Raw genomic sequence first — 22,429 nt, 5'->3', positions numbered from 1 at the left:
TACTGCCCTACAAACATGCTCTTATTATTATTTTTTTAGAGAAGGATTTTTTTATAGTCGGGTTATCTCCCCGTGGTGCTTTGTTTAAGGTCATAAGCTTGACCATGGGAGCTTCTTCCTGCAACTAACTGTTGACGATCGTTAAGTGCGAAATATGACCGTCAACTCTACTCATAAAAGAAGGAAAACCATACCTCTTACTCGCATATTTGTATCACTAACCTAGCTCCACAGTTGTTCTCGAAGATTCATATTTTCAGGAGCACAAGTTCGGAATAAGAAGAAAACACAAAGAATATGTAGACAAAGTCGCAAAAGATCACGTTCTGCGTATAACATGCAATAGAGGCCCACTTGACAGACCAAACCGACTAACGAAGCTACGGCACCGACGTACCAACACCAGGGCCAACTAGGCAGTGTACTAGAGAAGGACGCCAGAGGCGGCAAGGTGGGGCCGGCCGAACCAAGGGTTCGGCCGAACTCCCCTTGAATCCCGTCCAGGTGCATTTTGGCGGGAAGCTTCCTCTGATTCTCCTGATGGCGGTTTGGCATGTTTCCATGTTGAAGATGGCGGGAACCGACCTCCACAAGCTATATAAGGGGCCTCTCATACCACTCACCACACACACCACTGGAAGGCCTCTCTCTCACACTCTCTTGTGACTTGTACTACTTAGGGTAGTGGAGCTAGGCTAGTACTTCATCTCTTTAGCGAATCCAGTCGTCCTTGGGGTCGGCGAGCAATCCTCGGCCTCTGGTATGGCTTTGTATTCCGACTTTCATTATGCTATTCATACTGAGTTCATTCTTGGTTATCTTGCTATATTTATAGCTTGTTTAGCCTTGATCTGTGCCTTATCAAGTTATACTATTTGCTTGCTTAGACCAGATGATCTGGGTAAGGATATCGGTTTGTTATGCTTTCGGGCTTACCTTAGCATCTTACCTGTCCATCCGAAGGGTGGGGGACCCGGGGGTGCTAGGGTAGTGACCTCAAATGCGGGCAAAGTGCCCGGGTATGCGGGATCCTTCGGATATGATGGTGCTCCACGGTGTGACTAGAGTAGACCGCAGGTGGTGACAGCCCTGTCGGTCCGCTGGGAAGCTGCTTCTTGGTTAGCGTACTCCCCGACGTTCGAGTATCGTGTAGGAGTTCATGCAAAGATGAAACGGGACTGGATGTTCTCCAGTGCAGGTCATACTCCCCGATGTCCCTAATTTCCCAGCACCTGCAGCTCTAAGCATGTGTCTAACATAACTTATCTGCTGACATTAATTGTATACTAGGATCTGTGCCTATGCTCCCACTAACCTTAGGTGTGCTTGTTTATTCTTTATTCATGACAGTTGGCTATTCTGTGTGTGTCACATTACCTCTGATTATCCTTTATCTATCACTTACCCTTGTGTAGTCAGTAGTCTACACCTTACTTCATAAAGTCATGGTTATGGAACTAGTAAATATCTTTACACAACCTTGCCATCCCTCGGGAAAATATAAATAACGATACCCTGAATACTTGTGGGTGAAATGTTACAACGGTATATCCGTGCGCTTGCGGATCTTTCTGTAAACGTTAAGACATACCAACACGGCATTTCCGTGGCGGCATTGCTAGGGACTAACCCCTCCTAGTGGCAACGCTAAGAAATGCCAGCAAGCATTTCTGGCGCCGTTGCCGGGGATGGCATTAGGTGTAAAGATTTTACTAAGCACATAAACATGGCAATATGAGTAAGAGGTAACTACTGCTTGTACAGGCTAATATGTTTATCTTTTTATTTTCTCCTGATTGGATGAAAATAGGGTAGTGTACGTCTGGTTTCTCCTTGCCGACAAACTTCATTGAAAATCCCAAGAAGCTCGTGAGAAGGGTCCGACCTCGCATCGTTCCTCCTCCACTCTCGCAGTCGACAAGCGAGCCAGCTTCCCAAGCTCCATCAACAATCACCGAACCCATGGCTGAGAAGACTCTCCACGACTTCTCCGTCCCCTCAGCTGCCAATGTTGGGGACATGAACTTTTAGCTGAAGTCCAGCCTCATAAACATGGTGCAGGCTAGCCCATTCTATGGCAAGCCAAATGAGGACGCCACCGCCCATCTCCAGAACTTCCTGGAGTTATGCAAGACCGTAATCATACACGGCGTTACGGCTGATGCCATCATACTCTGCCTATTTCCCTTCTCCCTCCTAGGGAAGGCAAAATAGTGGTTTTATCAGAACAAAGAAGCCTTCAGCACATGGGACAAGTGTTCCACGGCGTTCCTCGCCAAATTCTTTCCGTTGGGCAAAACAAATGCCCTACGTGGAAGAATTTCAAGTTTCCAGCAGACGGGGATGGAATCTATCCTAGAAGCTTGGGAGAGACACCAAGAATACATACTCGCCTGTCCTCATCATGAGATGGACGAGTGGCTCGTGCTCCAAAGTTTCTACAACGGGCTAACGACAACATCCTGAGCCCACCTTGATGCAGCTGCTGGAGGAGCCTACCTGGACTTGACAATCGCCAAGGCTACGGCCTTAATTGAAAAAATGGTGTCCAACCAGGATTGGAACAAGGAGCGTTCCCAGCCCAGAACCAAGGGCGGAATGCATACCGTCAAAGAGATGGACATGCTCGCCGCCAAGCTGGACCTCCTACTGAAGAAACTTGATGAAGGGAACCGGTCATAGATGCCTGTTCCCGTCCTTGCCATGAACTCGTACTTGACATGCGAGGTTTGTGGTGATGGTGGACACTCGGGGAATGACTGCCCCGAAACCTGTGAAGATGCAACCTACATAAATAACAACAACACCGGGTACCGTCCACAAGGAGGCCACGGGTGGGGTCAAGCACGCCCACCATTCCAAGGAGGAGGTAACAATTTCAACTCAAATTTCAATTCGAATTTTAATTCGAACCAACCCTCCTTGAGAGATCTAGTCTTTGGCCAAGCTAAAATAAATGAATCTTTAAACAAAAAGCTTGCTGTCAATGATAAAATTCTGGAAAGTATAAATGCAAAAGTTGAAACTCTTTCGTCTACAATTAAAAATCAATTAAGTTTCAATAAAATGATAGAAACACAACTGGCTCAAATCGCTGCTGCTGTTCCTGTTTCTGAGTCTAGGAAGATTCCGAGGCAACCCGAATCTCCCATTGAAACTGCAAATATGGTGTCTACCGGGTCGGGCAACCTTCCCTGGCAGACTTCTCGAACTAACCATACAGGCAGGTACAATCCCCCAAAGAATGACACATGGGATGGCTTGGTAGCAGCAATTCAAGAAGATCCAGGGGTCCCCATGATCAGCTGTTTAATCTTCGATCAATACTATGAGCATGCACTCTGCGACCTGGGGGCCAGTGTCAACATTATGCCCATGGTAATATATGAAAAACTCTTATACCCTGCTGTCTCCCCAACATATATGTGTCTGTGCAGCTCGCAGACTCTACAATCCGGTATCCTGAAGGGATAGCCAAGAACGTCTTGGTCCACGTGCGAGACTCCTTCGTCCTTGCAGACTTTGTAGTGATGGACATAGAAGGTGACCTCGGAATCGAGATCATTCTTGGGCGACCATTTCTGAGGGCCGCCAAAGCAAGGATCGACGTAGGAAGAGGAGAAATCCACTTCCGCGTTGGGAAGGAGGACATGTTCTTCAGATTCAAACAAAGGGAAGAGCAGCGCATCCTGAACCAACAGGATGACGAAGGGCAGGCACTTTGGGATGCACCATAATCCCCACCATCAAGACCTATGACCACACGATCAAAGAAAAGACGTGCCAAAAAGGTGTGGTGTAAGGTCGCAACTTCGTCTTCGTCCAATTCTCCAGGACGAACCGAACAATGGTAATCAAGGCAGGAGAAAGGTCCCGCTCGTCAGACTCAAAATGACGAGCCCTTGCCGAAGGTAAATCGGTACATATCCCATATTTACTTTCCACCACTTTTGTTTTTCTTGACTTTTTCGATTTTTCCCACTACATATTTGAATTTTCGAAACACTCATGCATGCTAGAAACCTTTCTAGCACTTTTTCTATTTTTCACAAAAATCCAAAAAAATTCCGAGCATTAAAATCCTTTGAAAAATAATTTTGAACATCTTTTCGAAGCAAAGTTTGGCCGGCACCAAAGTTTAAAAAGCACATGACCGTTAGAAGGGCAGTGGGCCCTGGCTATTAGCATGGGGGCCAACCTAGGGTTCGGCCGAACCCTAGGGTCGGTCGGCCCCCTGCCAACAGCTAATGGGCCCACCCTTCTCCAACGGTCACTAGCCGTTGAGGTTTGTCTCCTCCAACGGTGCCCGGCCATTCTCCCCTTAAATAGAGGCCGAGGGGTGAGTTTTGAGCTCTCACACTCAACTCTCATTCACTTAGTCCCTCTCAAACTCTCTCAAACTTTGCTCTCGGGTTTTCATTGGATTTTTGCTCAAATTTGAATTCAAGAGACCTCTCTCTCTCTCATTTCTTTGCTGCAAGAAAGAAGGAGCAACTCGCGGGTAAGAACATTCATTTCGATTTCACTAACGTAACCCGTTCCGAGTTGCACATGTTTGTTCCATCATGAAAGGCTTAGGGCGGAAGGTCTCCGGCGCATTCAAGAAGATAACGGGTGGAAGTTCATCCTGTTCTCGGGGTGGCTGTTGGCGGTCGAATTCGATGATTTTTACCGCCAACATTCCTTCGGATTTCATACTTTTAGAACTATATTGCTATAATTTTCACTAACATTAACAAGTTCCACAAGTTTTGGTGATTATTTGAATCTAGGAACATGTACAAAATTGAGCCAAAATGGGGTGAACCCTAGGCCGGCCGGCCTACCCTTGCAGCACTTCATCATGAAACTTTGTGGAGGGTGGCTTGAGCCCAAGATCAAGTCACACCAACGTGGTTTTGGCAAATTTCACAAGTCAAGGCCGAAAGGCTTGAACCAAGTGGAGTTGAGCTCAAGTCCAAAGACCACCCGAAGATTCAGAACCCAACTCGATTTGCGAAGCAATGTGGGCCTTGAGAGCAAAGTGCCAGAGAAACAGAAGCCCGAGCGGAACCAGAGCCAGGCCAGCCGGCTTAGGAGAGGCTGGCCCACCTCTAACTGTCACCGTTGGTATTGCAATAATTTTGTATTTCCGTTGCAAAAAATTGATGCTATCGCAACCAATTGAAATATAGTTGACTAGCTCAAATTATTGCCACATTTGCTTTTTGTTGTTATAATTTCTATTTTTGTTGCAATAAGCAAGTGTTATTGCTACAAAATTTAAAGTGGTTGCATGTAGTAAATGATATTGCTACGAATTTATTGCGTTGCATTAAATAATCGCGTGTGTTGCAATATATTTGTCTATATTGCAGCAAAATGCTAAGTGGTTGCAAGAAAATGATGCTTTTGCCACCGATTATAATTGTAGTTATACGTAGTTCCATTTGTGGCAATAGATCAGTGTATTGCAACTAAATAGATTACGTTGCCTCAAATATGGTGGACCCAAAATATGAAACACCTGGGACTAGGAATAAAAGCATATGACCAGGACTGTCGTTGGATTGAGGGAGGTGCGCAATCATCGATCGTGATCAAGGTAATAAGCCAGCGACAGGGCAGACAAGCAGCAGGCAGGTTCATCGGACTTCTCTTGATCAAGATCGGACTCGTCGACCGGCGGTTGCCTGCTTTCTCAAGATTGGACTCGTTGGCCGGCGGCTGCCTGCTTTTCTTGAACAAGATCGCGGACTCGTTATATATAGAGATAGATATAGATACACCTTAACTAGGTAGATATGTCCACAACTAACCATAGTCCAGAACTAACCACAGGTTATTACAAATATAGAGATAGATACACCATAACTAGGTAGATATGTCCACGCAGAAACTCCCTAGCTGCACTTCATTTCGCCTTCTTAGCACCAGGCAGCTGCTTCAGGACGGCATTGAGTTTTCCACGAAGGTCGTCTATCTGCAGCTAATACACGTCCTGGTACATTTTGTCCACCTTCTCCTCCAAAATATCAATGTTGAACTGCAGCTCTTCAACCGCTTCACGAAATCCATCAACAGAGTACTTCAGGAATTGAACCTTGCTAGCCAATATCTTGTAGTTTCCTTTCAGAACCTACAACACATCAATACATTAGGTAAGTCAATGAATCAATGAATAATATAATCAAGACATCATTTTGCATCACCTTTTTCTTGTGAGAGGTCCCCGGAGCTGTGGCTTAGGGGCTCTTTCCCTTAATTATCGAGATTTTTGCCGATGGATGCACCTGCCTCATCACGACACCTTTTCGGTGCAGACCTAGGTCACATCAATATATTAGGTAACTCAATGAATCAATGAATAATATAATCAAGACATCATTTTGCATCACCTTTTGTTTGTCAAAGGCCTCCAAATATGTGGCTTGGGGGCTCTTTCCCTTGTGGAGGTTTTTGCCGATGGATGCACCTGCCTCATCAGATGAGGATGAGTCCACACAGATTAACACCTTCTTTTTGGTGCAGACCTACAACATGCACGATTAGTTAGTTACTAATATGATTTGGCGAGGAGATATAATGACTTTACTCACCTCTATTGGCTCACTGGTCCCCAGACCCGCTGGACACCCCTTTTTCTGGCATATGAATTTAATGATGTTACTGCTTGTGGTTAAAATAGCATGCCATTGCATATAGCTACTATGAGAAGAAATTTATTCATTCAGGCGAAATGATTTCTATTAAAAAAACACACATACACTCACACATTAGCACATTCTGTAGCCAGGATAAATGTAACTCTGTTGGGACACCAAATATTGTTCTAATTAACTAGGTGGTTGTTGTTTTTTGCGGCCAAAGCAACAGAGAAACACAATTGTGTTAGCACAATCGAAGATAAACTCATAATCAGTACAGACTTCATTCAAAATCAGGGTAGAGCACATGCAGTATATGGAACTAAAATGCCGAGCAAAAAAAATATTCATGCAGTATATGGAACTAAAATGCCGAGCAGTACGTGATTTGTTTGTGTTGATTTTTTCACACTTATTTTGTTTTTTCATACACACTTGCAGAGCAATTTAGAGACATTATTGGAAGGCTAGACCCATTCAATCGATGAGAAAAGTATGAGGGAAAAAAATTACCGTCATCACGGCCTTGCATCTTCTGAGCATGCGATAGTAAAGACCCCGTTCCCATTTTCGGCTGGCTTCACCTCTGGCTAATCTCTGATTTAATTAGCAGAATAGGACTTAGAGCTTCTCTCATTTCTGCACTCTTTCAATTTGCATTCTTCAGGTTCTTAGATGAGTACAGATAATGCAAATATTACAGATGAGTACAGAGAACACAAAAAAAAAGAGCTCAATAGCAGCTACAGTTTTCTAATCTGTGGATCATATAAGCAAGTGGTTAAGTAGACCTCTGATCCAAATTTTTAAATGGATGCATTGCAGCAGCTACAATTTAACTCTTTCACTGAGGTTATACTTTTGCTAAGCAGTCTCACTTTTTTCATGTCACAAGTCTGAAATTTCTTATAGCCTGCTATCACTAACAGAATGACTATTGCAGATCAAGAATCGTAGTGTTGTAAAAGCAGACATTCGAGCAATTAAACAGTTGAAACAAAGCATGCAAACTAAAGCGAATGTTAGTGCGTAAGTAAACTTTAGCTGAAAGAACTACAGGAAGATTCAGCTTCTACTGCTCTATAGAAACCCCAACTGAACTAGCGGGGACAATTTGGTCCCATCTAGCCACTCCTACTTAACAATGCACTGCACTCATTTGACTACTATACAGGATAACACAGACAATAACCGAGTGGTCAAACTTTCAATTCGTTGTGATATCACTAATAGAATGACCGTGCTTCTATTGCCATCTCAGGAAACATTGTAAACAGAGCATATATTATCTCATACTCTCGTACAGGAACCATGTATGGCACATTCTAAATGTCAGTACATGGCATGAATAACTGTCCATGGGGCACAATAACATAGTTAAAAAGCAAATGGATACAAGGCTGACTGAATGCAGTTAGCTGCATCGAAATTCAGCCCATTATTCTAACCTTGCAGAGAAGCAATACAACTTACGTCAGTGTTGCTGAGAATGGGAATTAAAACTGCAAGTTTTTTCTTCGAACAATCACAGGTGTACAGTATAGACATCACAGTGTATTATTGTTATTACTATCACTTCTCACGTAGAAAAGCATACTTACAATGGTGACGCTGACAGGTTCAGTCACTTCAAACAGGCCTTTTATCAAACACCATCAATGCAAATTGCACAAAGCTACTGCAACTAACTCGTAGAGATCCTTCAAACGAAATATAGGAACAGATCAGTACCACAGCACATTCAGACTTGCAGCAAGATCCTGCTTCACAGATTCGTGTCTTGAGGCGACTGGATTTCCCCAGCAGTGGGCGAAACCTAGCAGAACGAGATAAAGAGAACAATACACCATCAAAGAATCCTTGGAACGGGAATAGAGAAATTGACGCGTAGAGCTTCTTCTTTTTTTGCCGTACCTATGGATATCCACCTCCCCAGCGAGAGGGATTCGCGGTAAGAGTTCCAGGGAGCGCTCGGGGTCGAGCTTCGAGGGGTGGGGCACAGGGGCCTGAGGGTGTCGTCGGTGTGGGGAGGTAGTGGTTGGCAGTGCAGCGCGACCAAACCCTAGTCGCGCCGGCATGGAGGCCCCGCATTCGAGATGCGCAGGCATGGAGCCGTGCAGGGTCCGGACCCTAGGAGGCACCAGACCGGAGGAGGCGCCGGTGTGGGAGGCCCCGGCGTGGAGGCGAGGCGCCGAACCATGGTAGGCGGCGGGCGGCAGAGGAGAAGATAAACCGAGGGCGTGAGATGGGGAAAAGATTTTTGTTGGGCGCGCCAAGCCAATTCACGGGCGCCAATGTTCGGATTTGGCAGACACCAAAAGTACAAGATGAGCGCCGAGTTTCCGAACGCCGAATTTTCCGGTTAAAACTCAAAACTGTGAGAGATGAGACAAGCCAGTTTCTCGTTAACTATTTATTATCACAGATAATCTTAATATTGTTACACATAAAATTTTTGAAAAACTGTAATAGATGCAAGTAAAGAGTATTTGTGAATTAATAAATATGAATTAATATTAAGTAACTATAAAAACTTGATTTAAAATATAAAAACATTCTATTTTTTCTGTGAAAAGTTGCACGTGATCTTCAAATATGTGTTTGTACTCATACATATATTTTTGGTAAGTAAATGATATTTTTCCACAACACATGTAGTTCAAATGTGAAGTTATTCCAATGAAAAGGCATAAAGACATTTAAATTCTCAAAAATATATATTATTGCCTAAGATATGTTCCCGATCAAATTGTTTTGTTTTCAACATCACGTATATCCGATTTTGCTTTCTTGACCGGTGTACCCAGTCCCGCTCCCGTTCCCAAATGAAAAATGCTTATATTCTGTGAAATTCATAAACATGTATTGTCAGGTATCAATATTAAAGATACCCGAAGTCAAGGGATTAGCGGCCGTGCGTCTCGTCGCCTACATGTGTGGAGTATGGACTATAAGACACTTCCACTTGTGATGTTTACCAAAGCGCACAAACACCTATAAAATACCTTAAGTTGTCTTAAACAAATATGACCTTACATGTTTAATTAAACATACATGACACTATGCATTTAAATAATTTATGATATGGTTTTTCTTATATTTTAAATAATACTTAAAATTTATTAAAAATGAAATTTGAGGCGAATATATTACATTCTTAAAAGATCCTCAAAATTTAGGTAAATAAAAAATAGGTAATCATTTGCACCAGCGGCGATTTAATGGGAGAGGGCGACCACCTGAGAAGAGGGTTGGGAACCTGAGATGGCGGCGCTAGGAGAGAGGCGGCATGGAACAGGAGGGAGGAGGTGGCGGCAGAACAAGGGTAGGAAAAGAAAAAAAAACCGTACCCTAAGATGCTAATAGAAACCTAATAGAAAACCGACGGCCCAAATTTCACGGATTCACCACACACTCACCTCATGATCAAATTTGGCATGTGTATATTCAAACAGATTTGTTTCGATGAGATCTACGTAACCATGGTGCCCGATCGTTCATCTGACCAACGATCAAGAAAGTCAAATTTTGATTAACTTCCTAATCTCCCGGCTTGAAATTAAAAAATTATCTGAATAGCTGCGATATTACACGTGGGACCCAATATTGATTTTTGAGTAAAGAGTAAAGTATGCCAGCGGTCCTCAAACTTGTCACATTGTGTCATCCTTGTCCCCGAACTTGTGAAATGCATATTTGGCTCCTTAAACTTAGCTTTGGGTGTCATTTAGATCCTCAAACTCCCAAATTGCATATTTGACTCCTTAAACTTTATTGTCGAGTGTCGTCCCGATCCACAAACTTATAAATTACACAGTTAAATCCCTAAATTCAGGACATGTACATTCTTTCTTCACATAGGCATGACTCTCGCCTTGTTCGCAACACAATCTTCGAGCTCCTTCCCTATAATGTCTCCCTACCATTTGAAGCATTGGTGAGAGTTTGGTCCCACCTCATCATCTAATAACAAAGTATTGCTAATTGCTTTTATGTTGCCAGTAAACAACAGTGGCGATAAACACCTCACACTAGGTTGACGTGGCGATAAACAGTGGCGATAGTTTGACAAATAATTTGTATACAATTTAGTGTGTCAAATATACATTTTTTTATTTAGGAACATGGACGGCACCCGAACTAAGTTTAGGGAATCAAATATGCAATCTGCAAATTCAGGATCTGAATGAAACCCAAGCTAAGTTTAGGAAGCCAAATCTGCATTTTACGAGTTCGGGGATCGGGATGACACGACGTGATAAGTTTTAGGACCGCTGGTGCACTTTACTCTTGATTTTTTTTCTACTGTCTTGGATTTTTTTCTTCGACACAAATTCATTTCCATAATGTTAATTGACCCCATCTACTAACATTTTTTTGGAATTTATCCACTATTTACTAAATACAAAATGAATTGACATCCTTCCCCATGTTTGAAATACATATATGTTCGAATCTCAAATTTTCCAATAAACCCTTATAGCCAACATAATTAGCTAAGAGTGTATCATGTGAAATGTCAACTTCTTTATTTTTAGTCATAACATATGGGAGCTAAGCAACATCTTGGAACAAAGGGGTGAATGAGGCGTTAATATAAATATTTATTTTCAAAGTTAGGCTCATTAGCCAAGTTGAGTACTTGGAAGAACATATGCATATTTATTCATACATATGTATTACTTCGGATCATGATGGAGGTAAGACAGTGTTGTCGAGCAGATAATTAGCCATATTGATATGTTCGATGATGATCTCTACACATATGTGATCATATCATGTGGGAGCTAAGACAACATCTTGAAACAAATGGGTCAATGAGAGCTAAAAATAAAATTTTTATCTTGAAACATGTTGGAGCTAAGACAATGCTTTGGAGCAGATGTGTATGTAAACGAGGTGTAAAATTAACTTGTTATTTTGAAACTATAAGGCCCATGTGCATGTTACAAAAATAAGTTCCATCTCATAAAAAGTATGAAAAACAAAAAAAAGTTCACTAAAACATTCTGTGGCACAAAATCGAACTTGGGACCTCATGGACAACACCAACATACTAAACCATTGGGCCACTTAAGTTTTAGTGATAAGTAACCATTTACATATTATTAATCCCAAATCGGTTACCCTTCCATCCCAATTTTTTCACGCTAATTACACCGCCCCGCCTGATCGGTCCTCGTCGGTTTCATCTTCCCTCCCAATTTACCACTAATCCGCCCACCCCGCGGAATCCCTTCGTCATATTCCCAGAAAAGCCGCTGCTTCTAACCCTAATCCTCGCAAATCCCGTCGACGCATGGACTGGTGAGAAGGGGGCGACAAGACGCGGTGCCTCCTGGTGATCGAGATATGGCGGCGACTCCTCCCTCCAACACTACTGGCGACCACGGAGGTCCTGCTCATGGAGACACCGGCGACCAAAGGTTCAAGAACCCCCATCGTCGTCCTGCTCATCCCCAAGGGCTCACTAATGACAACGAGATGCCATTTCAACCTACTAAACCCAGGTACGCTACGTCCTTGGTATTTCACAGCTACTGTCGCCTAGGGTTTGCCTGAATTCTCCTATGATGAAGTCCATCTCGTGAGAATTTCAATCTTGACTGAGAACGCCTACTGTTCTAATAGAAATCACCTATACGGTTATTCTGAATTCTCTTTGGGAAACCCTGATCATGAAGTCCATCTTCTGATCTTTTAATTCTTGTCCGAGTTCACCTATACATCTGTTCGTAATAGAAATCACCTATAGGGTTAATTCTTGTCTATGAAATCAGCAAGGATTTCTATGAATTGTCTTAGGGACACTATATATGAAGATGAAATCTATCTGGTGACCATCGACATTGATTCTTTTTTGTAACCTAGTGTTTGTATGCCAATTCGACTATGATATTGTAGCGAAAATGGCCTCTCATGCCATATTTCAATATAATGTTTTAGCGATTGATGACACACGCAACACTTGAACTAATGTGTTTTCTTAGATGATATACTCAGGCTTTTAGGTTCAAGTGATGACAAAGAGAAGAGAGGCGAAGCTAGGCCCGAAGGGCCGCCCCTACGGGGAGAAATCAAGTCACCGGTTGAACCGACGCCAAGCAAATTACACACGTCGGTGCATTGACTTGAGCACGTCTGGGAGTTTTAGTATCACCGGTTAAACCGACGTAAGGCAAAATGTACTCATCGGTGCAATGACAGAGATGGCCTGCGGGCTAGGGTTTGGCACCGGATGAACCGACGATAGGAAGTTTGAATACGTCGGTGCAATGGCAGAAGCAGACCAAGAAAAATGCATACATCGGATGAACCGATGATGCACCGGTTAATGGCGTCGGTGCAGTTGTCCAGAGAGTTTGTTTTTCAAGGATCAGAGGACAGTTGCACTCACCGGTTAAACCGACGCTAACATTACATACACCGGTCGATTGCGTCGGTTGATTGCCCGTACACGTAACGGCTAGTTTTCAGTGGGCAGTTTAGTATCACCGGTTAAACCGACGATGGCATTTTGGGGAGCATCGGATTAACCGGTGTTAAGCACATTTCTGGCAGCTTTTCTCCAACGGCTATATTTGCTTGTGCTGCCTATATATACCCCCAAGGCCGCACCATTTGAGTGTGCTGGAGTTCAAGGAAGTATACAAGAGCTAAAGATCATCTCCAACCACCATAGAGCTTCATTGTACATCATATAGGCTTAAGCACACTTGTTAGAGTGCTTAGTGCTTGATTAGGGATTAGTTCTTGCGAGAGCTCCCTTGAGAGAAGTCTTGCTGCGGCAAGCAAACACTTGTACTCGTCGTGTGACCCTCCGACTTGGTGTGGAGTGGCAACGACACTTTGTGCGGGGAAGGAGGCCCCTACTTGGTGTTAAAGCTCCAAGATAGTGAAGACGGTGCCGTGGTGACGCTTCGAGATAGACGGTGGCGGTGACCTCGTCTTTGTGACTTGGTGTCACTTAGCCTTTGCTTGTCGGGAGCCTTGGAGGCGTGGCAAGACGGTGATCAAGCGAAGAGACTCGGTATCACACTTGTTCTTTGTGAGCAAGTGGCCGTGGACGTAGGGAGGGACTTTGGTGTCCTAACCGAACCACGTTAAATCGTGTGTCTTGGTGTCTTCACGGGAGTTTGCATATCCCCTCCCTTACCGCTTTACTTACCGCATTACGTTTCCGCATTTACTCTTTCTTGCTTACCTTTACTTTCCTAGTTAGTTTGATTAGGATTGGCTATAGGTGGCAAGTCTTTTGGGGTAAGTAGAGGGTAGCATAGATAAACCTTAGTCATAACTAGCATGTGTAGGACGTGTTAGGTTTATCTTATGCAATTAGATTGAGCCCTAGGATAGAAAAGCGATTAGCGACCCTATTCACCCCCTCCCCCTCTAGGGTCGGACACCCCGGTGATCCTTACAGATATATATTAAATCATAGTATATATTTACCACTGAAATTTTGGTCATATTTCACCTAGTTATTACCTACTACACTGAACATATTTAACTCAGCATTGCAGATTTATTGTTCAATCATGGACTGCACTAAAAATAGATTTTGTTGTTGTAGACTCACTGGTGAGACGTGGACTGTAATTGTCTATCGCTATGGAGCACCAGCGGATAAAGAAATCTGCGAGCTAGTCTGTGATAGGTCCTATATCAAATTGTCCAACTTAGTTTTACTAAAAACAAAGCTGGGGTACAGTGTGCGGGACTTCTTGTACTATCTCAAGTGATGTGGCAATGACTCTGCAAGCCTCATCTTGCTTGATTATGACCACCAAACAGAAGCTGCACTTGCTAATAATGAGGGAGAGATGAAACTCAGAATATTGCTAGCAACAGAGCAACTGTCCGAATTAATGATGTCCATAACACCCATGAAGCGACCAAGGGATACAAATAAAGAAAATTATATAGATGTACCTACTGCAAAAGAACCACTTGATGCATACAAGGAATGGCTTGAAAACCTGCAACAAGATCAACTAGACACAGGTAACTTAAAATCCTCCTCACATCAAAGATTATTTATGATATAAGTTATAATATCATTATTTACACTATCTGTTGATATGCAGAATTTAAAGATGATTTCAGGGATGAAACCATCAAGACATATAAAGAATGGTTGAGGCATAAAGGCTTTCTTAAGGACATTTGTAAAATCTACTCTTTTGCTTTACTATTAATATATGTATTCCTTGGCATATGTGCAAACCATAAATTTTACATACTGATCGTTCAGTGTCATATATAGAAGATGATGATGATATTGATGATGGTAGAGTTGCTGCTGATGAACACCGCACTCGTAGCCCACCACCTCAAAAAGATTGGCCATCTCATGCAAGGCGTAGAACAGGAAAAGGGAAAGGTGTGTACTGCATAAACAATTTCTTACAACATCTTCCATCCTTAATTTGACTCATCATTATGAACATATTGGTTTCGTAACAGGTTCAATTGGAGGTCCTAATAAAGCTGGCCGTGGTACCCTGAAGGGTTTATCAACAGCCATAAAGAGAATAAAGAGTGGCTCCCAGAAACTAAAAATTGATTTTTCACCAAGGCTAGGAGGTCCCATAGGCGATAACTATCATGCATTTGTGGATGAAGTGGTACTATTTATGAGAAAAAGGGCTCCAGTTATTGGAGTCAAATTCTGGAAACACATAGATCAAGATGTCAAAACTGCTATTGCACTCGATGTTATGGTACGCACAACTATTTATTTTGTTGGCTAACAGTAATATTGTCAGAGGTGTAGGGGCTGCTAAGGAAGTAGTCGTGGGTAGGAGGAGGACGAGGCCGGATGACCTAGCGGTGGTGCTGCAGGATGCCGTCAGGGTTCCCGGTGTCCAGCGTGTGAGTGTGTGCGTGGTGTGGAGTGGCAAGGGGGAACGGGAGAGATTGATCTCAATCTCCAGTTGGTTTATCCATTGACCACAAGTTCAGGCCTTATAGGCACATGGTAACAAACTAGGCAACAAACTAGCTAACATGGAAACAAATCACCTCCTACAATTACTGAACCAATCGCTAGAATCAAGAGGCTGACGCGCAAGTCTCGGGCGCCTGGCGCGCGCGTGCTGGCCGTGCCCTTAGCCACATCGCGGCCTCCTCCTTTCGTACGTGACGCCGACCATAACATCTCTCCCTCCCTCGGGAAACAGCTCGTCCTCGAGCTGGAAGTCGGGAAAGCCCTCGCGCATGGCGTCCACGGGCTCCCATGTCGCCTCACTTTCGGGCAGGCCAGCCCAAAGAACGAGAACGTGCCAAGCACCACAGCGAAGTTGGGAGCACAGAACCCGTTCTGGCACGTGGAGTAGACGTCCTTGCTGGAGAGGAGGCAGTGCCGGCGTAGACGGTGGCGGTGTACCATGGAACGGCTTGAGGACGCCGACGTGGAAGACGTCGTGGATACGGGCGCCCTCCGGAAGTTGTAGGCGGTAAGCGACATCGCCCACGCGTTCCAGCACCAGGAATGGCCCAGCATATCACGGGCCCAGCTTGCCGCGCACGCCGGGGGCCAAGGTCTGAGCTGGGCGGTGTAGGAGCCATAGCCAAACCCAAGAGCCGACGTCGAACTCCAGGGGTCGATGGTGTTCGTCGTAGTAGCGCTTGGCGTAGGACTACGCTTGGAGAAGACGGTCGCGGACGTCGGCGAGGAAGGCATCTCGGTCCTGCAAGAGAGTGTCCACCGTGGCCGTGCGCGACAAAGACGGCTCATATGGAAGGAGAGCTGGCGGCGAACGGCCGTAGACCACCTGGAACGGCGTCGCGCGCAAGGAGGAGTGGAAGTCCATGTTGTAGCAGTACTCGGCCCATGGAAGCCACTCTAGCCAAGCGCGAGGACGATCTCCCGTGATGCAGTGGAGGTACATGGCGATCGCCTTATTCACCGCCTCGGACTGGCCATCAGTCTAGGGGTGGAATGTGGTGCTCATGCGGAGCTTGATGCCCGCCATCTTGAATAGGTCGAGCCAGACGTGTCCGGTGAACACGGGATCACGATCGCTGACGATGGTCTCGGGCATCCCATGTAGCCGGACGATGTCGGTGAAGAAGGCGCGAGCAACGGATGACGCCGTGTAGGGGTGGCCGAGTGGAATGAAGTGAGCGTACTTCGAGAACCGATCAACCACCGTGAGGATGACGTTCTTGCCGTTGACCTTGGGAAGGCCCTCCACAAAGTCCATGGCGATGTCGGCCCAAATCTGCGATGGCACGTCGAGCGGCTGGAGGAGGCCGGCGGGGTGGAGTGCCTCTGTCTTGGTCCGCTGACAGGTGGAGCACACGCGGACGAAGTCGCGCACCACGGCGCGGTCGCGGTCGACAGCGAAGTCGCGGCGTAGCCTCTGCAGCGTCTGCTGCATACCCTCATGCCCCGCCATGTGCGCGAGCTATAGGACCTCCGGTAGGGCGCGCGAGGTGGACGGCACGTAGACGCGGGTGCCGCAGAGGATGAGGCTATTGTCGAGCCTCCAGGGAGCACCACGGGCGGCAACGATGGAGTCGCGGAGGTGGTGGAGCTGGTTGTCCACCTGAAGCTCGCTCCTTAGGTTGTCTTACAGCACGAATGTCGTCCTCGAGAGCATGGCCGAGCGCGGCTCCTCTGGTTCGCGGCGGGACAGAGCATCCGCGACCATGTTTAGGCGCCCCGGCCTGTATTCGACTGCAAAATCAAAGCCGAATAACTTACTGATCCACTGATGCTGAGGAACCGTTGAGAGGCGCTAATCCAACATATATTTGAGGGTGTAGTGGTCCATGTGGACCACAAAGCGGCGTCCCCATAGGTACGGCCTCCAATAGCAGATAGCCTACACGAGCCCGATCAACTCGCGCTCATAGGCGGCCACCTTTTGATGGCGAGCGGCAAACGACTTGCTGAAGAAGGCCAGGGGTCCGACACCCTGGTGCAGGATGGCGCCAAACCCCGTCCCCGAGGCATCGCAGTCCACCATGAAGGGCTTGGTGTAGTCGGGGAGTTGCAGCACCGGTGCCATGGACAGCACTACCTAGAGTGCTTGGAATGCCGTCGTGGCGTCGTCGGTCCACGAGAAGCCCTCCTTGCATAGCAGCTGTGTCAGGGGCACCGTGATGGTGCCAAAGTCCTTGATGAAGTGTCTGTAGTAGTCGGCGAGGCTGAGGAAGACCTGCAGCGCACGTGCGGACATTGGCTGCGGCCATGTTGCAACCGCCGCGACCTTGTCCCCATCCATGGCCACGCCTGATGAGGAGATCACGTGGCCCAAGTACGCAACCAAGGTGGTGGCGAAGGCGCACTTGGAACGCTTGACGCAGAGCTTGTTGTCGCGCAGGACGGTGAGGACGGTGCATAGGTGCTGGAGGTGCTCTGTCCAGGATGAGCTGTAGATGAGTATGTCATCGAAGAACACCAAGAAGCACTTACGGAGGAAGGGGCAAAGCACGGCATTCATCAAGCTCTGGAATGTGGCTGGCGTGTTAGTGAGGACGAATGGCATCACTAGGAACTCGAAGTGGCCGTGGTGGGTGCGGAACGCCGTCTTCTCGATGTCATCCGGGTGGACGTGCACCTGGTGGTAGCCGACGTGCAGATCCAGTTTGGTGAAGAAGCACGCGCCGTGCAGCTCGTCGATGAGTTCCTCGACCACTGGTATCGGGAACTTGTCCTTCACTGTGCACTCGTTCAAGGCGCGGTAGTTGACGCAGAATCGCCACGTGCCGTCGGACTTGTGCATGAGGAGTACCGGGGCAGAGAACGGCAATGTGTTGGGCCTGATGATGCCTTGTTCCAGCATGGTGTTGCACTGAGCCTCCAGCTCATCCTTCTGGAGCTGGGGGTAGCAGTAGGGGCGGACCGCGACTAGTGTGGCGCCCAGCGGAAGGTGTATGCGGTGGTCGCAGTCACGGCGAGGCGGAAGTCCCGTCGGCGTGGCGAACACATCCTCGAAGGAGGCCAGTAGGCGGTCTAGGAGGTCTCCGTCGGTGGTGCGCACGGCATGTAGACGGTACTGCGCCTGGTCGGCCTGGCAGGGCGATCCGAGGCCGTGCCATAGGACGCGCCGGTCCCGATGCCAGAACGCCAAGCAGAGGTCATCGAAGTCCCATAGAATGGGCCCCAGGGTACGCAGGAACTGCACCCCGAGGACCAAGTTGTAGCAGTCGAGGGGGATCGCGTAGCAATCCACCTGGAAGTGGTCGTTGTCGATGTGGATGGCGATGTTGTGCGCGACGCCACGGCAGGCGACACGGTCACCATTGGTGACAGTCACCCGGGCGCCGCTGGAGTCATCGAACCGCAGGCCCACCTTATGCGCCGCAACCTCGCTGACGAAGTTGTGGGTAGAGCCAGAGTCAAGGAGAGCCGTGAGCACATGGGGGCTGATGGCGACACGGATCTGCATGGTGTCGGCCGAACGGATGCCGGTGATCGCATGCAGCGAGATCAGCGGCGACGGCTCCTCCTGTTGCGCCGCCTCCTCCGGCAAGTCAGTGTCATCGGGGTCCGTGACCTCAAGGTAGAAGAGGCGCTAACACGTGTGACCGCGGATGTACTACTCGTTGCAGTTGAAGCACAACCCATGGCGACGGCGTTCGGCCATCTCCGCCGGTGAGAGGCGTCGTCGTCATCGTGGCCGGTGTCATGGTCGGTGGCGCAGCCGGCGGCGACGGCAGTAGTAGGGGCTGGGGCCGCAAAACCGAGCGTGGCGCGCGGGCGGTCCCAGCGCCAGGGAGGGCCACGGCGCGGCGCTCGTAGGCCGGGGCCAGCCCCATGGCGCGCTGCAGATCGGCCAGCGCCTGGAGCTCGATGTCGGTGCGAATCGAATTCGGAAGGCCGTCAGTGAAGAGCTGAACCTGCTGCAACGGGGACAGCAGACCGGCGTGGGCCATCCTACTCAGGAACGCCTCGACGTAGCCCACCACCGTGCCGGGGAACGGAAGGCGCGCCAGGTCAGAGAGATGATTGGTGCCGAGTGTGGGTCCGAAGCGCTGTTGGCACAACGTCTTGAACGAGGCCCAGGAGATGTTGCTCACATCACCAGCGTTGCGTTCTAGCATGAAGTACCAGTGCTAGGCCACGCCGCTCATATGAAACAAGGCGAGCCACACCTTGTCCTCCTCAGGAGTGCGCTGGGCGCGGAAGAAGTGGTCGCACTTGTTCAGCCACCCCAGGGGATCTTCCTTGCCGTCATAGGTCAGGAAGGAGAGCTTGTGGAACCGCGGCACCCCCAGCGTGTCCGTGTGAGCGTTGTAGGATGGCATGTACAGTGACTAGTCGTCGAGGTTGGGAATCAAGGACGGTGAGTGCAGGAATACGATTTGCGTTATGGGCACAACTGTCGACGGGTGAGGAAGTTGAGACGCTCCCTCGGTGTGCACCACGACAGCCGACGTGGGCACTGCAGAGGCCACGATTCCGGCGCTGTGGAGACCGGGCGCAGAGAGGCCGCCGAAGCCCGGCAGGCTGTACAGCATGGACGATGGCGGCAGCGACTCCCGGGGGCCATCCCGAACGGAGAACCTGGTTGCTAGCTGACCCATCTGGCACTGCAGGCCATAGATGGCTGCCGCCAGTATGTCAAAACTAGCAGAGGTCGGGGGCGCTGTGACGGGTGGAGACGTGAGCGCGGTGGAGGGCGGCGCGGAGGTGGTGGTGGCATAAACGGAGCTGGCAGGACTCAGGCCGGACATCCCTGATACCAGATTGTCAAAGGCATAGCGGCTGTGAAGGAACTAGTCGTGGGTAGGAGGAGGACGAGGCCGGATGACCCGGTGGCAGCGCTGCTGGATGCCGTCAGGGTTCCCGGCGTCCAGCGTGTAAGTGTGTGGCCGTGGAGCGGCAAGGGGGAACGAGAGAGATTGATCTCAAACTCCAGTTGGTTTATCCATTGACCACAAGTTTAGGCCTTATAGGCACATGGTAACAAACTAGGCAACAAACCAGCTAACAAGGAAACAAATCACCTCCTACAATTACTGAACCAATCGCTGGAATCAGGAGGCTGGCGCGTAAGTCTTGGGTACCTGGCGCGTGCGTCCTGGCCATGCCCTTAGCCACGTCGCGGCCTCCTCCTTTCGTACGTGACGCCGACCATAACAAATATCATGTCATATAGGCAAACTCTTCATATTCTAAATGATTTTTAAATATACAGAATTGGTGGGACCTTCAAAACACTGAGGGTGGTAAGGAAAAAATATGGGCCATAGCCAAGGAGCGGTACAAAGGATGGCGTTCAACATTCAGTGCTACTTACAAAGCATACGACACTTATGATGAAAGAATGAGGAACAAGCCTGAAGACTTGGACCTTGTTGAGTGGCATTATTTGATTTTGTATTTCGGAGGTCAAGATTTCCAAGTATACTAACATTTCATTCCTTCCCTTTTCAAATACACATACTAGCTATATATGTTCAGTGAACTACTAATTTATTTTGTTACTTCAACCTTTTTGCAGAAGGTAAGCAACAGGAACTCTAAAAACTGTGAGCAAAAAAGGACCAATCATTGCATAGGATCCAAATCATTCTCCAAACTTAGCGATGAGAAGGTAAAGCTAAGACATACTTTTTCATATCTTCGAAAATGGCATTCTGTATATTTTTCTCTTCCACAAGTTTCAACTGATGCAATATATTCCTGGCATCCCAGAAGATCCCGAAACAGGTGTAAAACCAGGTGATATTGAAATTTGGAGGAGTACACACATGAGGAATGGGATATGGTCAGATGAAGCTTCTCAGGCTGTCTATGTGAGTAATACAGTTAGTTTAGTACTGCGCATCATGAGCCCAACATTTTTTAAATTTTCATATTGAATAGTAATGCCTTTGTTGTTGTATCTATTAGGATGAAGCACTCTTCAATGTTGCAGAGACATGTGTTGACAAAGAGGCTGTGATATCAGATTTAGAGGAAAATATTATTTTCCAGCGTATCTAGAAGAAAACCATAGGATGCAAAACCTCCACTGTTCAAGGTCATGGGTACATGTCTACACGTCCAACAAAGAGGGAATCAATGAAGGCTCAACTCGAAGAACAAGCCCGTGCTACAGATGCGTTGTCACCGCCGCCGGTGTGTGCCCTTGGTGGTCCCGGTGGCTGCGGATGTAACATCCCACTTTTCATCACAATTGAGGGGGAGTGTTGAAATATACAATGCAAACTTCTAGAAGGTTCTATAAAAATAAGAATAAACCATGGCATAATTTTGTTCACCATGACAAGGTTCTAGAATGCTCCACAAGAATCATAAGAAGACATGAAACTTGGATATTTTCTTGTCATGGTAAAATTTAGAATTTTCTAGAAATAGATATTTGTAGGGAACTTCCCAGAGTGTGACATGTGTTACTCATCCAAGAGGGTATGGGTGCCTATATAAGGAGGGTGCCACCCCTTGCCATGCCATACTTCTCCACTCCATCCCACACACATCGAAGGGCATGGTAGAAGTGAGCATAGGTAGAGTGTGCTAGGTTAGCCACCACAAGGTGTGTGTTCCTTTGTAACTTTGTTGCTCCAATAAAGTAAGTGTCTTTATAAGTGTTAGTCTCTCGGTTAAGCTTAGTACTTAGTGTATAAGTTCTGATCCATCGAAGGTTGGCTCTGTCACCCGAGATCACAAAAGGGTCTGGGCTTCATCGAAGGTTGGCTCTGCCACCCGGAAGCCAGCTTCATCTGTTGGTAGGCTCTGCCTCCCGGAAGCAAAAGGCGGCTCTGCCGTCAAAAGGACCCGGTACACTAAGTAACTAGAAGCTGACCGACTCTGAAGTGAGTTAGTGTAGATCCTCAACTTA

General features: G+C 47.2%; 2 protein-coding genes and 1 non-coding gene across 14 annotated transcripts; all 3 read right to left on the bottom strand.

Moving 5' to 3' along the window:
- Nucleotides 1-2,304: 2,304 nt before the first annotated feature.
- LOC120687073 lies at nucleotides 2,305-2,411 on the bottom strand. The gene has a single exon (XR_005680573.1). It is a non-coding gene; the product is annotated as a small nucleolar RNA R71 (small nucleolar RNA).
- A 3,303-nt stretch (nucleotides 2,412-5,714) lies between these two features.
- Nucleotides 5,715-8,923, bottom strand: LOC120686223. Of its 12 annotated transcripts, none has more exons than XR_005680049.1 (7): nucleotides 8,541-8,913; nucleotides 8,358-8,442; nucleotides 7,140-7,272; nucleotides 6,579-6,623; nucleotides 6,378-6,512; nucleotides 6,192-6,304; nucleotides 5,715-6,118 (listed from the first exon to the last, which is right to left on the bottom strand). XR_005680049.1 is itself a non-coding variant. In XM_039968406.1 (7 exons), the coding sequence occupies exons 1-6, from the start codon at nucleotides 8,732-8,734 to the stop codon at nucleotides 6,281-6,283; spliced, it is 552 nt and encodes a 183-aa protein (XP_039824340.1). In that variant the 5' UTR covers nucleotides 8,735-8,923; the 3' UTR covers nucleotides 5,715-6,118; nucleotides 6,192-6,280. The 12 variants fall into 12 exon arrangements, 2 of the variants coding, with proteins under 2 accessions (XP_039824340.1, XP_039824339.1); XR_005680050.1 differs by having other exon boundaries at nucleotides 7,140-7,265; XR_005680046.1 differs by having other exon boundaries at nucleotides 7,140-7,223; nucleotides 8,228-8,442; nucleotides 8,541-8,912.
- An 8,733-nt stretch (nucleotides 8,924-17,656) lies between these two features.
- LOC120684903 lies at nucleotides 17,657-19,886 on the bottom strand. The gene is made up of 3 exons (XM_039966767.1): nucleotides 19,734-19,886; nucleotides 19,323-19,613; nucleotides 17,657-19,153 (listed from the first exon to the last, which is right to left on the bottom strand). Exons 1-3 carry the CDS (start codon nucleotides 19,884-19,886, stop codon nucleotides 17,657-17,659), a joined length of 1,941 nt encoding a protein of 646 aa, XP_039822701.1.
- Nucleotides 19,887-22,429: the final 2,543 nt, after the last annotated feature.

The sequence above is a fragment of the Panicum virgatum genome, chromosome 8N, assembly GCF_016808335.1.
Source record: "Panicum virgatum strain AP13 chromosome 8N, P.virgatum_v5, whole genome shotgun sequence".
Classification (NCBI taxonomy): Eukaryota; Viridiplantae; Streptophyta; class Magnoliopsida; order Poales; family Poaceae; genus Panicum; species Panicum virgatum.
This window is presented reverse-complemented; position numbering and strand designations above follow the sequence as displayed.

Excerpts from the sequence above, each read along its gene's own strand:
- LOC120686223 (XM_039968405.1), bottom strand. The coding sequence starts at position 8,734 with ATGCCTGCGCATCTCGAATGCGGGGCCTCCATGCCGGCGCGACTAGGG. Across the intron at positions 7,224-8,357 it reads GCAAGTCTGAATGTGCTGTG|AGATTAGCCAGAGGTGAAGC; the intron begins GTACTGATCTGT and ends TAATTAAATCAG. Across the intron at positions 6,624-7,139 it reads GATGCAAGGCCGTGATGACG|AAAAAGGGGTGTCCAGCGGG; the intron begins GTAATTTTTTTC and ends TTCATATGCCAG.
- LOC120684903 (XM_039966767.1), bottom strand. The coding sequence starts at position 19,886 with ATGCCATCCTACAACGCTCACACGGACACGCTGGGGGTGCCGCGGTTC. Across the intron at positions 19,614-19,733 it reads GCACTCCTGAGGAGGACAAG|CGCTTCGGACCCACACTCGG; the intron begins GTGTGGCTCGCC and ends TTGTGCCAACAG. Across the intron at positions 19,154-19,322 it reads CCGCCCGCGCGCCACGCTCG|CGCCTCTTCTACCTTGAGGT; the intron begins GTTTTGCGGCCC and ends CACACGTGTTAG.